Source organism: Stylophora pistillata, chromosome 13 (assembly GCF_964205215.1).
Source record: "Stylophora pistillata chromosome 13, jaStyPist1.2, whole genome shotgun sequence".
NCBI lineage: Eukaryota > Metazoa > Cnidaria > Anthozoa > Scleractinia > Pocilloporidae > Stylophora > Stylophora pistillata.
The window spans coordinates 16,721,615-16,738,545 of record NC_142531.1 but is presented as its reverse complement, the minus strand read 5'-3'; the positions used below and the strand labels follow the sequence as shown (position 1 = coordinate 16,738,545).

At 39.3% G+C, this 16,931-nt stretch overlaps 1 protein-coding gene and 1 pseudogene across 1 annotated transcript in view; both read right to left on the bottom strand.

The window, feature by feature from the left end:
• Positions 1–290: 290 nt before the first annotated feature.
• LOC148717877 (uncharacterized) lies at positions 291–4,819 on the bottom strand (annotated as a pseudogene).
• Positions 4,820–10,311: 5,492 nt separating this feature from the next.
• LOC148717876 (uncharacterized) overlaps positions 10,312–16,931 on the bottom strand; it is a 7,209-nt gene continuing 589 nt past the window's right edge. The window contains exons 2-5 of the mRNA XM_088742429.1: positions 15,940–16,099; positions 15,623–15,825; positions 13,561–14,417; positions 10,312–12,915 (exon numbers count right to left, since the gene is read on the bottom strand). Of these exons, the coding sequence (XP_088598555.1) occupies positions 12,676–12,915; positions 13,561–14,417; positions 15,623–15,825; positions 15,940–16,099 (1,460 nt within the window). The 3' untranslated portion in view covers positions 10,312–12,675. The remainder of the gene's footprint in view (positions 12,916–13,560; positions 14,418–15,622; positions 15,826–15,939; positions 16,100–16,931) is intronic.

Genomic DNA, 16,931 nt, shown 5'->3' with positions numbered 1-16,931 from the left:
AATGAACCAGAACATCATTTGAAATCGTAAGTTTTGTGGAGAATAAAACATTGCCCGAGTGCCTAAGCAATACTTTTTTCGGAGGAACATTGGGAAAGAAAACGCAAAATATGCTAATTTATCTCTGGAAAAATATTTCAAGATGCCGAATACACAGTAATAAAACATCAAAAATTTCCTTTCACTTGAACAAGAAGGTGAGGAAATATCTAGAGTCTGTTCTCTACTTATTCTATTTAATTCATCCATCCACAAGTCTCTTAGCTCTGTTTCGTTATAGTCATCAGTCGTCATTTAACAGTCAAGGTCTTTTTTCCTGCAACGAATGAAAATAAGAACAAATTGTAAAACAAAATACAATCATAACAGGCGCAATAGGAAAACGAATGGTTTCCGCTTACATGTATATCTGATTGATGATGAGGCACTTTCAAGAATCTATATTTAACTCCAAACAGAGAGCGTCAATTGTTACTCTCCAAAACCAAGTAAATATCAAACTAGCCTTTATATTCAAGGTCACAGATGGTTGGCTCTAATCATAAGCGACTGGTAAGCTATAGCCACCTTCTATTACCTTTTATGAGTGAATCTTGCCTCTGTTTGTCAAAATCGAGCCTCACATCATCTCCAATCAGCGTAAACGAAGCCCACTCAGACACTTTGGTAAAGCCGTTATTTCTCATCCACTTCATGGCCTGATGAAGAGACTCACTGGCACTTTCTCCTTCAGCGAGATGTTCGTAGAATTGTCTCATCAGCTGCTCTGTAGCTGAGTCTGGAATGGCCCAAAGTGCAACTAACACCGAGCGAGCACCAGATCCTAAGAAAGCACGGGCAATTCCTATGACTCCCTAAGCTCTTATCTTTCCACTTCCACTGTGACAGCAGCTAAGTACCACCAGTTTAGCTCTGACTTTCACTCGTGAGACATCAGCCATCGTTAACATGTAAGCCTCCTTTGGTGGGATAACATCTCGACTGTTGAAAGGAGGAATGGGAGCGAGAGCAATTTCTCCTCTTTCGGCGTTGCCATGGGCAGCAAAATGTATCAGGCTGACTGAACGTATCCTTTCAAGTACTGCCTGCTTCGTTGCTTGATCTTCTACCAGGGGCGGAACGCCCACCAGTCTTCCGACCATCTCCGCTCCCTTTCTAGCACCTGGCAATGGCGGCAGCCAATCAACCTTGGGATTGCCTATTATCAAGGCACCAGTGTTGCTGTGATAGTCCTCTGGACTGTCTTGAGTGATCTTGAGTGTCGTCAAAGAAGGAATGACACGGATCCTATGCGTCTCCGAGAGGTATTTGGCCCCCTCTTTTTCACTCAGGGCGGCAAAGGGAACTTTGTACAAAGTACTGTGCGGAACAATAATAACTTCAAGCTCCTCAAGCAAATTATAAACTGGGGCAATAAAGATTTTGTACCACAACGATAGACTTGAACTAACTTCCTCGTCCTCCTCCACCAGTCGCACCCTTGCTAAGCTTTTTTTCTCGGCGGTACGAGGTTGCGACTCAATCATATTTAAAGACCGATCTTCACAGTCTTCAGTAGGCAAAATACCAAGACTCCGGAAGTTATCAGCCAAAAATTGACTCAAGGGAAAGTCTCTGGACAACCCAGCCTGAACGAGATTCTCTTCTTGTGATCTTCGTTTAAAATGAATGGCTCCACTTGTTTTCAAGATCCACAAACGCACGTCATTGTGAAAATAAGAAATGTAAAGACAAGTACAGTTCTTTTCCCTCTCAAAAGATTTTCAATGCCAAACGAAGATTGTGGATTAGCAGAGATGTGCGTTTCAACCGAGTACTTCTCTGCAATCAAGTTCGATAAGCCTCTCGCTCGACTTAACTCCTCAACATAAAGAGCATCACGAACATTTCCGGTGACACAAAGCAAAGTACTTGGCAGCTTGTAGGAAAAAATTCCTGAGTCTTCCAGAAATGATGTTTTGAACTCATCCGTGCCGCCCAAGAAATACCTCATCTCCTCATACTTTTCAATACATAGATGAAGACATGAAAGGGAGTCTTTGATTTTTTTTTTTTAAATAAATACAAAACGGCGTAATCTTTCAAAATATGGAACTCTTTTCTTCTATCTTCGGTACTTCTGGATATGGATAACGCTTTCTCCAAGCATACTTCCGAACCTTCATAATCTCCGAGAATTCTATACATTGTTGCAAGGTTTGTAAGATCTGCTGCCTCCCCTTCCTTATCACCAATTTCAGTTCCGATAACAAGCGCTTTCTCGATATACTCTTTAGCCTTGTCGTATTGCCCGAGCGACTGAAACACAGTACCTATGTTTCCGTAAGCTGCTGCCTCTCCTTTTTTGTCGCCAATTTCAGTTTTGATGACAAGCGCTTTTTCGTAATACTCTTTAGCCATGTCGTATTTCCCGAGCGAATGAAACACAGTACCTAGGTTTCCGTAGTCGGCAGCCTCTCCTTTCCTGTCGCCAATTTCAGTTCTGATGACAAGCGCTTTTTCGTAATACTCTTTAGCCTTGTCGTATTGCCCGAGCGACTGAAACAGAGTACCTAGGTTTCCGTAACTTGCTGCCTCACCTTCTCTGTCGCAAATTTCAGTTTTGATGGCAAGTCCTTTTTCGAGATGCTCTTTAGCCTTGTCGTATTTTCCAAGCAACTGAGACAAAATACCCACTTCTCCGTAACTTGCTGCCTCACCTTCTCTGTCGCCAATTTTAGTTCTGATGGCAAGCGCTTTTTCGTGATACTCGATAGCCTTTTCGTATTTCCCAATCGACTGAAACACAGTACCTAGGTTTCCGTAACTTGATGCCTCTCCTTTTCTGTCGCCAATTTCAGTTCGGATGACGAGCGCTTTTTCGTGATACTCTTCAGCCTTGTCGTATTTCCCGAGCGACTGAAACACAGTACCTAGGTTTCCGTAACTTGATGCCTCACCTTCTCTTTCGCCAATTTTAGTTCTGATGGCAAGCGCTCTTTCGCTATATTCTTTAGCCTTGTCGTATTTCCCGAGTGACTGAAACACAGTACCTAGGTTTCCGTAACTTGATGCCTCACCTTCTCTGTCGCCAATTTCAGTTGTGATGGCAAGTGCTTTTTCGAGATGCTCTTTAGCCTTGTCGTATTTTCCGAGCGACTGAAGCACAGTACCTAGGTTTCCGTAGTCGCCTGCCTGTCCTTTTCTGTCGCCAATTTCAGTACTGATAAGAACCGCTTTTTCGTAATACTCTTCCGCCTTATCGTATTTTCCAAGCAACTGAAACACAGTACCTAGGTTTCTGTAATTGGTTGCCTCTCCTTTTCTGTCGCCAATTTCAGTTGTGATAGCAAGCGCTTTTTCGTAATACTCTTCCGCCTTGTCGTATTTCCCGAGCGACTGAAACACAGTACCTAGGTTTCCGTAACTTGATGCCTCATCTTTTCTGTTGCCAATTTCAGTTGTGATGACAAGCGCTTTTTCGACATACTCTTTAGCCTTGTCGTATTTCCCGAGCGACTGGAACACAATACCTAGGTTTCCGTAACTTGATGCCTCACCTTTTCTGTCGCCAATTTCATTTGTGATGGCAAGTGCTTTTTCGAGATACTCTTTAGCCTTGTCGTATTTCCCCAGCGACTGAAACACAGTACCTAGGTTTCCGTAACTTGATGCCTCACCTTTTCTGTCGCCAATTTCAGTTCTGATGGCAAGCGCTTTTTCGTGATACTCGATAGCCTTGTCGTATTTCCCAATCGACTGAAAAACAGTACCTAGGTTTCCGTAACTTGATGCCTCTCCTTTTCTGTCGCCAATTTCAGTCGTGATGGCAAGCGCTTTTTCGGTATACTCTTTAGCCTTCTCGTATTTCCCGAGCGACTGAAACACAGTACCTAGGTTTCCGTAGTGGGCTGCCTCTCCTTTTCTGTCGCCAATTTCAGTAGTGATGGCAAGCGCTTTTTCGCGATACTCGATAGCCTTGTCGTATTTACCTATCGACTGAAACACAGTACCTAGGTTTCCGTAACTTGATGCTTCTCCTCTTCTGTCGCCAATTTCAGTCGTGATAGCAAGCACTTTTTCGCTATACTCTTTAGCCTTGTCGTATTATCCGAGCGACTGAAACACAGTACCTAGGTTTCCGTAACTTGATGCCTCACCTTTTCTGTCTCCAATTTCTGTTGTGATGGCAAGCGCTTTTTCGAGATACTCGATAGCCTTATTGTATTCCCCGAGTGACTGAAGCATCGCTCCCAGGTAACCGTAACAGAATGCTTTTCCTTTTTTGTCGCCAATTTTGGTTCTTATCGCAAGGGCCATCTCAATATGCTTTTTCGCTCTTTCGTTTTCGCCAAGTTTATAGAAGATAATTCCGAATCTTTCCAAGATTCTTTCAAGGCGTTTGCTTCTCCGATTTTTTCACCAGTTTGTCTCTTTATAATTACTGCTTTTTTGTAAAGTTGTTTGGCTTCTGTAAACCTGTTTTGACTCTCAACCATCACTGCTAGAGCCATGCTAATATCTCCTTCTTCTACTAAGGCACCAGACTCGTTGTATAGGACAAGTAGTTTCCTGCCGTATCTTTCTGCATTCATGTAGTCAGAGATACGAAGATTAGCGCAAAAGAGAAGTTTATAGACGGTGCTGTAAAGTGAAATAAAGTGGTCTTTGCTGTTCTGGTTGGTGTTATTTAACAAAATCAAGCATTCGCTGAATATCTCAATGGCCTTCTGAACACGATCTGAGTTTAGCAGGAACACGGCAACAGGGATGGCTATGCTCACGGAAGTTATCATGGCTTCTACCGCTAGGTTTTCCATATCCATCCTTTCCTGTTATTTGATCCTTATTTGGGAAACATTTTTAGTAACACAAGTTAAACAATGTCCAGATAATCTGGATTCACTATGAGTCACTATGAACAGGAAGCTATTGTGAACTTGGAAAAAAAAAGGGCTGGGTCGATTATTTTTCAGTGCCGAGCTGAAAGAGTTCCAATTCGCAATATCGACTTAAAATGAGAAATTAATGGAAAACGGACTAGGATTGGTAAAACTGGAGAAATCAACGGATCACATTCAGTGAAACTTGTAAAATAACCTTGACCCCAGATTGTTTGAAAACGGACTGTGTCACTGTTACGCCTTGAAATTGAACTGTTATCCAAGCGATTATTGATCTAGCTTTTTCGTTCTTTCATCTTAGCTCGTGATGCGTTCTTTCATCTTAGCACGTGATGCAAAAAAGAAAAAGCATGACGGTGCTCATAAGTTGAGTAATGGTCAGGTGTCGGGGGTCGCGCCCTTTACTATAAATAATATTAGTCAAGGGGGTAAATTTCTATAAAAACTGTGGCCCTGCATGCATCGGTGGGGGGCATTACAAAATAATTTGGTTTTGCCGATCAACTTAGTTGATAATGTAAATTGGCCATCTTAAAGCTGATCTTTTCGAGCGCTAACCCTTCATCAAAGTGGTTCATAATCTCGGGAAATCAATGATGTTGTATCCCAAGTATTCAATAAGTTTCAGTTTCTGAAAGAAAAAATGAATTAAAACATCTCTCTTCGTGAGCGTCAGTGCAGTGCCACAGAGCGACTTATTTTCTTGTGCGAGATTCAGGCACTCTAACAGACAAAGAAACAGATTACGCCCTTTGGAAAAGTCTGTACCGTAGAACTGCTAACATCTAAAGATTTCTCGGCTATGAAATGCTTGAGTACAAGAAGAGAACGAAAATTCAATTCGCATCGACCGAGATCTTTGATTCGTTCGTTGCACCCTCATAAAATAAGGTCAAGTTTATAACTGATGCGGATTATAGCCACTGGATAAATAAAGCAGCACGGATTTCCCATGATATCAGCGAGGGACAGTCCACATCATAAACAGGTCTGATTTTAGCTTTTTTGATCATCAGTCTCTCAAAGTGAGCGATACTCAATAATCTTAGCTAATGACGATAAATTATGGGGTATAAAGCCACAAAGATTTAAAAAGTCTGTAGAACAAATGTATTTCACTCGTGTGGTTGCGATTCTTTCACAGCAGACATAACAAGCGCAAGCACAAAGATCGAAAAAGGAGATACTAGGCCTTGCCATGAAAGTCTTACCTCTCTAGAGTTACTTAATAACTATTGCTGACCAAAACCAAATGACTATAAAAGATTATCGATCGCACTTACCAAGATGTTGACTATATAGCTGATGCTTTCAAAATGAAACAACTGAAAATAATGATTTGCAGTCAGGACTTTTCGAAGCCTTCCGAAACTTCCGCTGTCACAGTGTTCTGGAATCCAAGCCACTTGTGTTTCAGGTTATTCCCTTCACCCCTCTCCTCCCCCCCCCCCCCCCCCATTTCCTATGCTAATCGAAAAAATAGAAGAAAAGGTTTAATGCAAATTCTTTTTTTGCGCTCGTGTACCCATCAATCTCGTCGTAAGTCTTAGTTTTCTACTATCAATGGCCAAATGATAAAATGCTTATTCATTGAGTTCAGTCGGGCCGGACGCCACGCTCGGTCTATACGTCATGATCTCGAGCCAATATTTTCCCGTCTGACCCTCCCACTCAGTCAATAACTGCATGGTATTTCGGTTTTGTATGTTACAATTTTATAACTAATGATCGATTTGAACAGGTCAACATAAAAAAAAAAATTAATAGGGAAAGTAAGGCTTCACTGTTTCTCGCTTTGGAATGGTTGGATTTGCATCGCAGGATCGATCACAATACAACTGAGCGAAGTTTCTATCTTCAAAAGGTAAGCTATCTATGGGTGATAAGTGCCTCATTGTCTTCATGAATTTTTCATTTTCTAGCGGGTGTGATTTGCATCATCGAATAAAAAGATACTAGCAAAACTAAGTGACTGTATTTCGGTTTGGCGCGTAACACTTTTGTACTTAAGATGGATTTGCGCATTCAAAAAATGAGACATTTGAATCTGTTTTACATCTAACGTCAGGCTTCGACTCGTTCCGCAGTCCCTTTGGAAGATTGGATTTGCTGATCATGTTATAACTGAAGCTCCTGTTTTAAAAATGGTAAGTTATCTGTGCGTGAAAATTGACCCATTGTGTTGATGAACTTTTCATTTTCTTGCAGGTGTGATTTGCATGATGGGAGACAAAAATACCAGCTTCTTTAATCGGTAGGAGAAACGAAAGGAGTGGATGATGGGTAATTTGCTCTAAAATAAAAACATCACTGGTCTCACCTTAGAAGGTGTTAATCCAGTGACTGAAATATGGTAACAAGCAAATGAAATCAGCGAGAGGATCTAGCTTGACTCTCAGCGACAATCAACGATTGATACTTCTTTTCGGGAGGGTAGAGAGGGAGGGGAATGAACCTGAACCACATTTTCGTTGTAGGATCCGTGCACATAGAAGACGCTCCTGTTAAAACTCGCATCGGCAATTCCAGCGAGTTTTATCTTTTTGTCTCCTCTCCTTCAGACAATTGCAAGAAAATTTGAATTCAGTAGAGAGCATGAACACTGAGCGATCATATGAATGATAAGAATTCTATATGGCTTAAGTTCTTCCTTGCCTTCGAAAATGTAACAAACATTGATCCTTTAATTATATTCTAGCTCAAAACTGTACGTAAGCAGCTTTTGTTCACGTGAAGACCACAAGATGGAAAAAAAGTCAGCTCAAGAAAAGATTCGGATGCACGTGCATGTTGAGTTTTGACTTATGAATGTTTCCTATGTAGAGAGGACAGTTCGTTCCCGGGGTCTCTCCCCTCCAACCAGGGAACCCTCCTCGATCAACTTTTCTCACCCATATAAGATATACCTCGTGTAAAGGCCGATTTACGCGGTACGGCTTTGTCGCATGCGAAAATTTAGCAAGAGGCCTACAACACGATTTGTTTCGTGTAAATCAAACCTAGAACTCGACTTTTTCAAAACGATGCTACAATCATAGCCGAAATCGATAAAAATGACGTATTGTGTGACAAATTTCCACTGACTAGGGAAGGAAAATAACGTTTCCTTTCGTCAGAATGGCGGACGAAGTTGCCGTTGTTAGTAAGTGTTCGAATACAAAAGCAAAGACAACTTGTAAAAAAGTTGAGAAAACAAGGAAACAAAGTCATAGCATGTAAATCGGCCCAAAGGATACCACCAATCATTACTGGTGTCAGTTCTCCTTTTTTAATTTGGTTCTAGGATGTGCATCTCTGAAGGACATCACTCCTTCGTTGGTGATGAAATCTGCAACCAGTAGACTTTGAACGTCATTCGATGGCAATAAATCCTAGCAAAGATATTCACAAGGCCCACGAAACAATCAGTCAATGAAATCGAAATAATCAGTTAATGAAACAGTCAAAAATGGGAAAATTCAAATGGAACAGCACCTGTGTTCAAGTTAAACAAGTAAAAGGGAGTGCCTCTCGAGAGAACACCAAGAGGAATATATTACATGCCACACTTCCTTCAATACTCTTACCAATCCCTTGATGACGAGAGTGGCTGGCTAATCAAATATCAAGGTTGTTAGAATAAAAGAATGGTCACCAGCTAAAGAAACTCTTGATTGTTAAATGAATTCTCCTGGTCAGAACGAAAGGAAATGTATAGAGAACATTATGGAGAATCTGGTCGATTTGTAGTATTCATGACAGCCTGGCTATCATGACAAAGAATCGCTCCGACGAAGGGCTAACGCTCGAAACGTCAGCTTTTGTAATCATTACGGTGGCTAATTTACCATTTCATCTTTGTTGATATATCCAAATTATATCATTAAAAGAACCTCGAGTTTTGCCTTTGAGCATTTACACCTCCACTCTGTGCATGGCACGTGCACTTTTTGATCCTTCACCTGTGATTATGCGTCGATTAATTCAAATCTTCAACAACCCCCTCGGGCAACCACCCGGGCATTTGATCTTTTGAAGATTGGCTCGTTCAGATTCCCCCGCCGGAGCAAAATTGTGTTCAAATGCCCCACAAAATATTGAACGATTCTTTGTCTGATCAAATGCAAACTCACGTACTAGGTGTTAGTCTTACTGTTGGGTTTTTCACTTGCAAGCATCATTCTAAGATGTAAAACTGTCTTTCTCGGCCATTCGCTCACGAGAGCAGACTCTTTACCTTAAAACTCCGGATCCTCCATTAAAACACGTGTATTACGCTGGAAAGACTAGACAATTTCGGTTTACCTTTGTATGTCAAGAAATGGTTAGATACTCTAGTCTTCTCGGATAGGGACGAATAAGTGGAGGTCCCGTCTCCTGCAGGGTTAGGGGTAGGAGACGTTAATTTCCCACGCACGAGATTACTATGTGATGGATGTCCTCCCTTGGGGTGGCTGCTGGGTGGGAATTGGTCCTGAAAAGCCCCCATGGGGAGTGGTCAATTAACCTATGTATGTATGTATGTTTGCATTCTCCACCCTCGAATAAGGACAACGATCAAATGCCCGTGAATCTCCCGAGGGGAGGGGATGCCGGAAGCTTTGAATTGATCAGCGCATTACAGATCCTAACTATGCCGCCGGGAAGAGTTTTCGCTTACAGTTATTTGCCATACGTTAGTACAGGGAGAGGGGATCATTTCTCTATGCCTAACACCAACAAGAGACGTAGACCAAATGAAACTGTGTGTCAAATAAGATAGTTTTGTGTCGAAAAAGGAAGAACAGACAGCAACTCGCATGGAATTCTTTTATCCGCAAGAAATCACAAGTGCGGTGAATATTACACTTCAAAAACTATTGAAAAGTTGAACATTTGTACGCTGTAAAATTGTTTTCATTGTGCTAGCAACAAATTGCAATGTGATTGGTGAGAGCAACAGACCACAATCGGATTGCAGCCAGCAACTGTGAAATAATAAGACTACCAGACAGGTGCGAGCGACATACCGTAATTTAATTGGTACTGGCAATATATTGCAGTCTGATTGGTGCCCGCCGCAAACTGTTTAAGAAATTTAGATCGTATTTTTTTTTTTTTAACTAAATCTGTTTATGAGCAAATCAGGGCTTTGATTCATGGACCACCAAATTCTTTTTTATCATTTAAGCCGGTTCACACGAAAAAGTTTTCCTTGAAGTTTGCGCACTTATCAGCGCATGTGTATGGGAAAACCTGGCAAGTTCTTCCTTGATAAGGCTCCTTGTTCAAACACTCGCATAGCAGTTTTCAAACAAAAAGCTTAACTCTCAAGGCAAACTTTGTCAAAAAAAAAAAATCTGTCCTTCAAACACACGAACAAGTAAAAGTTGTCAAGGACATTTGTCAAGGAAAACTTGCTCGTGTGTAACCGAAAATACATGTCTTAAATTAAAGATTGTCCTCAGTCTCTCTTGCATAAATTCTTTAATTGATAGGATCAAGTATGATTTTAAAATCACATCTCAAATAAGAACAAGTTTTCATTTCATTATGAAAATAGCCATATATCATTTCATTGAAAATTTCTTTTACTTAAGAATCATTGTCTATTTAATATAAATTTAAGAACATCATTTCCTATCATAGGCAATATAATAATAATATCATTCTTGAATGTCAGAGGCCAGTAATGGATTAATGTCAGTGCCTGAGCATTTGTGCACCCACCCCTCTCCTAACCAAATAACAGCAGTCAACTGATAGCAAGTTAGGTAAGGGGTGGGTGCCTAGGTGTTCAGATACTAACATTGATCCCCAGTATTCATAGCTCTTTTTCAGTGCAAAGGGATTTTGAAAGATCTGATGCACGATCTGCACAGTGTCTCCATACACTAAAATACAACAATTAAATAAAGAAATATAATATAAATCTCTAATCATATGTACACTTAGAATTGTAACTGTTTAAGATAAAACCAGTTTTTCAAAATAAAATTTGCCATTCTCTTAATATTTCCTAAAACTACTGGCTATTCCATTGTTTTCAATCAATACTACAGTTACAAAAATATTTCTTTCTACTTTTCACTTCAAATAATTCATTACTTATTTAATTACATATTTAAATCTTAATTAAAATAGATGGGATGCATGTATTCAAATGACGTGTGTGAAATATTCCATTCTTCAAAAAGTAAATCATATCACCTTACCTTCATTCAACTAAATTATTAATTTTCCATGCCATTTAAAGTATGATTGAATAAACTATTTGCAAACTACAAATTGTGGACACTTATGACCACAATATAGTACATAAGCATTTTATAAATAGAAAAACAGTGCAATGAATAATCAAAGAACACCTCTGTAGCCAGTCACATTTAACCTTCAAGTTAAAGTTCCCACACAACTTCATATTTGAATTTCTATCATAAAATCAGACCACCCTGCCTAATTAAGGATGGTAGTGGGACCAAGTCTGGGGCGGATCCAGGCGTGGTTCAGGTGGTTTGGTCGCACCCCCGAAGTTCTCTTTCAAAATGCCGGAAATCATGTTTTTGAAAACCTAATTTTTCAAAATCTCCCCGGGGGAGCGTGCACTCGGACAATTCTTCAAACCCCCCTTGACTTAATCCTGGATCCGCCTCTGCAAGTGGAGTTGATTTGATTTAAAATTATACAAGTGATTGCAAAATCCAATGACTACAAAGCAGGAGTCTGATTTGTCAATCACAAGTACGATTACAGACCAAACTGGATGACAGAAAGTCCTCTTATCGATCAATCATAACCATTACAATTTCTGGAAAAAAAATTATGTCTTAAGTAAAAAAATTCTTCGATTTTGGAAATTCCCCACTTTTAAAGGGCAAGTGGTTGTTGCTATGGTTATTATGAACAAATCTGTGATTGGTGGTTAACTGAGTGGGGATTGTATGATTAGCTGCTTTAACTATCCCACTACAGGTGTTCAGTTAAAGCCAACTGTCTGATTACATTTCCTACTACAACTCTCTGGACTAAACAGTAAAAAAAAAATAAAGCAGCTAACGTCCAAATCACATTTGAGAAAATTGTAATGGTTACGATTGTTCAAGTGAACAATTCATGTTCACTCCCCCTAATATATGGGTAAATAATATAAAGTCATTTAAAAAATAAATTGAATTCATGACAATGGCATGATGCATTATTATTCAATTCCTCAAAATCAGTGCAATGGATAATCAAAGGAAATTACTGCGTGCCAGCCACAGCCTTCACAATGACTTACAATTATATTTATGTAGATAAAATAAAGTTATAATCAAAAATAATTTTGGAAAATGAACTATGATGTAGATTTGAAAAATGAGCTTTGATACAGTTGGAAAATATAATATATCACTTGATTACTGCCGTTAAATAATCGGATAAACCAAGATAATTTCTAGCAACGGATCAAACCTTGGCTAAAAAGCATGACTGATATTACTTAAGAATACAACTGTTAGGTCATCAAAAGTTTTAATTTCAGGCTTAATCCCAAGCTGGGAACTTAGCAAATTGACATGTGATATCTAAGGCAATTATTCCCATACCTCACAGACTTCTTGGGTTTCAGAACAACAACTTAAACATTTGGCTGCTAAGAAAATAACTGCAGACTTTTTCCATAACAGAACAAATCAGAAATCCAAATGTGTTTAAGTTGTCTTGCATTAAGTTGTTGAAACCACTTGTTTCTTTTTGAACATTTGAAATTAAATGTCTGTTGGTCAATCTGTTTTTGGTTTGTAGTTATCTTCCCTAATTCCCTGCCAGCCTAATCATGGAAGACAGATGTGCATCATGAGCTTTCCCCATTGAAATGGTGAGTGCTTTGTTGTATGGACTTGCACTTTGATGTTGACTGACTAGCTGTCTCTCCGAGGCCAGAACATTTTCCATTTTTCCTTGTATCTTTAGTTGGTGGCTTTGAATTTTCACTGCTTTGCTCCTCTGTTTCAGTCATAACTGTTACATTTTCAGCAATGATTGTCTCATCGTCACCATTTTCAACTTTGACTCTGTCACACTTCAATTCTGCCTTAAAGTGCACCTAAACCCAAAATTTTTTTTTCGCTTAACGAAATAAGCTTATTTTTTGGAGTATTTCTTTGCAAAAATTTTTTAATTTGCTCAAATCTTTAATTTTCTATGCCCAGTCAAAATACGGAAAATCGGCCGCCATCTTGCCCCACGACCGAGTTTAAAAAAGAATGGCTCTAGCGGGTAATGTGACGTCAAATCGAGAACACGAAAGTCTGCATCTCACACATTTTCACTTGTTTGGGAAGATTGTCGTCGATATTGTCCGAAATATGCCGACTAGGTGTGTTGTATGAAGAATGTATGAAGCGCGATACCCTCTTGCAAATTTCGCACGTTGCTACATCCTTCTACAACACACTTAGTCGGCATATTTTCGGACAATTATCGACTACGACCTTCCCAAACAAGTGAAAATGTGTGAAATGCAGACTTTTGTGTTCTCGATTTGACGTCACATTACCCACTAGAGCCATTCCTCTTTAAACTCGGTCGTGGGGCAAGATGGCGGCCGATTTTCCGTATTTTGACCGGGCATAGAAAATTGAAGATTTGAGCAAATAAAAAAAATTTTTGCGCAGAAATACTCAAAAAAATAAGCTTACTTCGTTAAGCGAAAAAAATTTTTTGGATGTAGGTGCACTTTAATACCCTTATCTGGAGAGGTGTTTGTTGAATGGCTTTTTTCCACAGTTACATCTTTCACTGCAGTTTCAAGTTTCACTTCATATATAGGGGATGTTGGGTCACTCTGTGGCATTCTATCATTGTTGTTCAAGCTTGTATTAATAGATGGTGGAATGCTGACTTGAACTGGAGCCTGACTGGGTATTGGCACTGCAGCCGACATTACAGACAAAGGCTGTAGAGGAGAAGGTAATGACATATCTCCACATGTAATTAGCTGTAAGGGTGGTGGCATTGGTAGTGTTGTCATGGGAATGGGATGCATTTGCATCATTGAGGCACCCCCAGCCATTTGTGCAATATTTTCTGGCAGATGTGGCATTCCAGGCTGCAATCCATCCATTCCTGGTGGTATAGACACAATGACAGGCATTTGGCTCATCCCTGATACCTGTATTGGATGTTGCTGGTGTGCAATGCTACTAACAGGCATCATCTGAGGCTGTGCTGCTACTTGACAGGTAGGAGTGTGTGAAGCTGGTGGTGGTGGCATCATGGCTAGATTGATAGGCAACCCTTGTGGAGACACACCTGGAACAAAGTTTCCCATTAACGCTATTCCCTGTTGTTGACTAAGTGGAACCCCTCCTTGTTGCTCAGGAACCATTTGCTGCACCTGGCTTATTTGACTGCGAGGCAGAGGCATCTGCTGCACATGTTGAGTTGTTACTACAGGATTGGTCAGTCCAGGAGGATTGGAGAGCCCTGCCTGAAGTGGTGTTGCCTTGGGACCAGCAGGAACTGAAGTGGTTATGCTCGGGTGCGGGATCACTGGTGACACTACTGTGTTTGGAGTGGGGGATGCCAGTTGGCCTGTATCATATAAAATACACCGACATATGTATGATGAAGGAGATAATTTTAACAGTCAATAGGGAAGATGGTTGGCACACTATTGACCCTTAACTCCCAGAAGTGATTTACATGGAACTTCTCTCGACAATATCCATACATTATCCAGCAAACAGGTAGCAACTGAGTACTAAAACTTATCAGGTAGAAGTTGTTATCTTGATCTCACACCAAATTCTCATAGACAGTATACAAGGGAATATGTGGAAGTTAGAGGGGTGAATTAACCAACATATTATATTGGAAGAGAAATAGTCAAGTGTACCACAAATTTTACTCCTTGTTAAAAACATAATATTACATAAAAAGTTCTCAGTTGAACAGAATTGATTCTTGAACAAATCTTATAATAAGTTCTAAGGAGCTGACAAGGAGAATTTGTTTTGCATCCAAAAACTTCTTTAGTTGGTGATCAATTCTTTTGTTCTCATGACTATAATATGTGATTCAGGGGGGACATTGTAAGGAAAAAATTAGATGCTAGTCACTGTTAGGGGTGAACTTTTAACAATTTTTTATCCTGTGGTGACCATTTCTATAACTCCTAGGGAGGGAGGGATACACTAGTGTATAGTGATCTAGCCTTAGATAACACCTGGACCTCTTGATCCAAAGTATCTGGAACTAGCCATCATAAACACAAGAAGAAAAGAATACAGAGATCAAAATGAATACAGGGTTTATTTTTCTTTTATTTCTCAGATCTTTTCAGTTTTTTTTATCGTAATTTTGTAAATATTCTTAGGGATTTTAAATAAAATATATTTTAATATTTTAATCATACTACTTTAATTATTATTACTATCAAAAACTGACTAATTGTTTAGTAGAATTTTAGAAATGAAAATTGATATTATTAGTTATAAACAAGACAGTTTTTTTAGTGTCCGTATTCAATTTCCAAGATCTACCCTTAGAAATTCATTTTCCTAATGTAATAATGTTTTTTTTTGGTTTAATTGGCAATCAATTTTTAGCAATATATTAAATAGAAACAAGAGATTATATTCACAAGATAGAAAATAATAACTGTTATTATGATTTAAAATAATACAGAGGTCAATCCATTTTAGGGTCCAAATTTTGGTTTAAAAATGTCAACTGATATGAGGTGTTTCATGACACATTGAGGTGGATTGGCGTCTTTTTTCCATAGTGACTCCTACCTGGTGCTGTAACTGGAGCATCTGGGTAGTTTGAGGCATCAATTGCCAATTTAAGTCTAAATGTTTCTTCTTTGCGTCTATTGGCAAACCAGTTATAAACACGGCTCTCAGTTACCAGATTTGGACCAAGGCCCTCCACATTATCATATGGTACACCTCTCTGACTGCACTCTGCCCTGTTGCAAGCTTCCACCAATGCTTCCCTGAAGGAAAATATTTAATGGTTAAATCGAAAATGGGCTCTGAATTTTTCTAATAAATGAGAAGTGAGAGAATACACACATTAACACAGGCAAATAATTTTATAATCATGTTACCGTTCTTCCTTTGAAGGATTTTTTTGTTCTTCATAAGACTGATACAGGATACTAGTGGAAGCTGGTCCCCATTTAAATCTGTTTCTTCTTGGTTTCTTTGATGGACTTCCTTCCACATCTTCACTTTCTGTAACTTGTCTCTTCCCTGGGGTGTTGTATTCTAATGATAAAAATGGATATTGAGTCGATCACCACAAAAGGACAACACCTAGACTACAAGCAGTCCCTCTTTTTTGGTGAAGTCTGTTATGTAGGTAAAAAAAAAAAAAAAATCAGCAAACACATAATTCAAACTCTTGGGCTTAGTCCATAGTCCCTACTTTTCGAGCGTCTTACCCATGGAGCTCACGTGATGCATAAGCATCACTTGACGAGTTCACTGCATCACTCTAACATCAACCTTTTTTCACTGATTTTTTGTTTGCTCATGCAACTGACTTTGCTAAAAAAACTGAGGAGGGACTACTCATGTACAGACATCACCACTCTTAGCATTAGTTTAGTCCTAGTCTCCCATTAGCTTAGGTTTCTGACTTTCTGAGAAGTTCCTTTTTAACTGATGACTACTGAATTAAAGGTAAATAGAAAAAGGACTTGAATATGCAGGCATTGCTTTACGATGTTTTGTTATCAAGATTTCACCTCTGTTCCCCTTTACCTTTTTCTATTAAACAAATAGATTTCGTGACTGGCCGTGTGTCTTTTCAGATCACCAATGGCGTCAAAATGTGGTAAGAACAAAAACAGGCACACAAAGTACAGTAGAGTGTGTCCCTGATGTCCTTACTACATTTTGAAATCTTCTATGCTTCATCCAAGTTACTGCGCAGACAAACAGCATTATGAAATCAGTGTTTTATTGTTTTGATTTAAAAAAAAAAAAAAAAAAAAAAAAAAAAAAGACAACAGTGAGATCATCTGGGCATAGATCTGTCTTCCAGTACATTACAGTAAGTACACAGTACAGTAAGAACCAATCTAAATATGTGTAT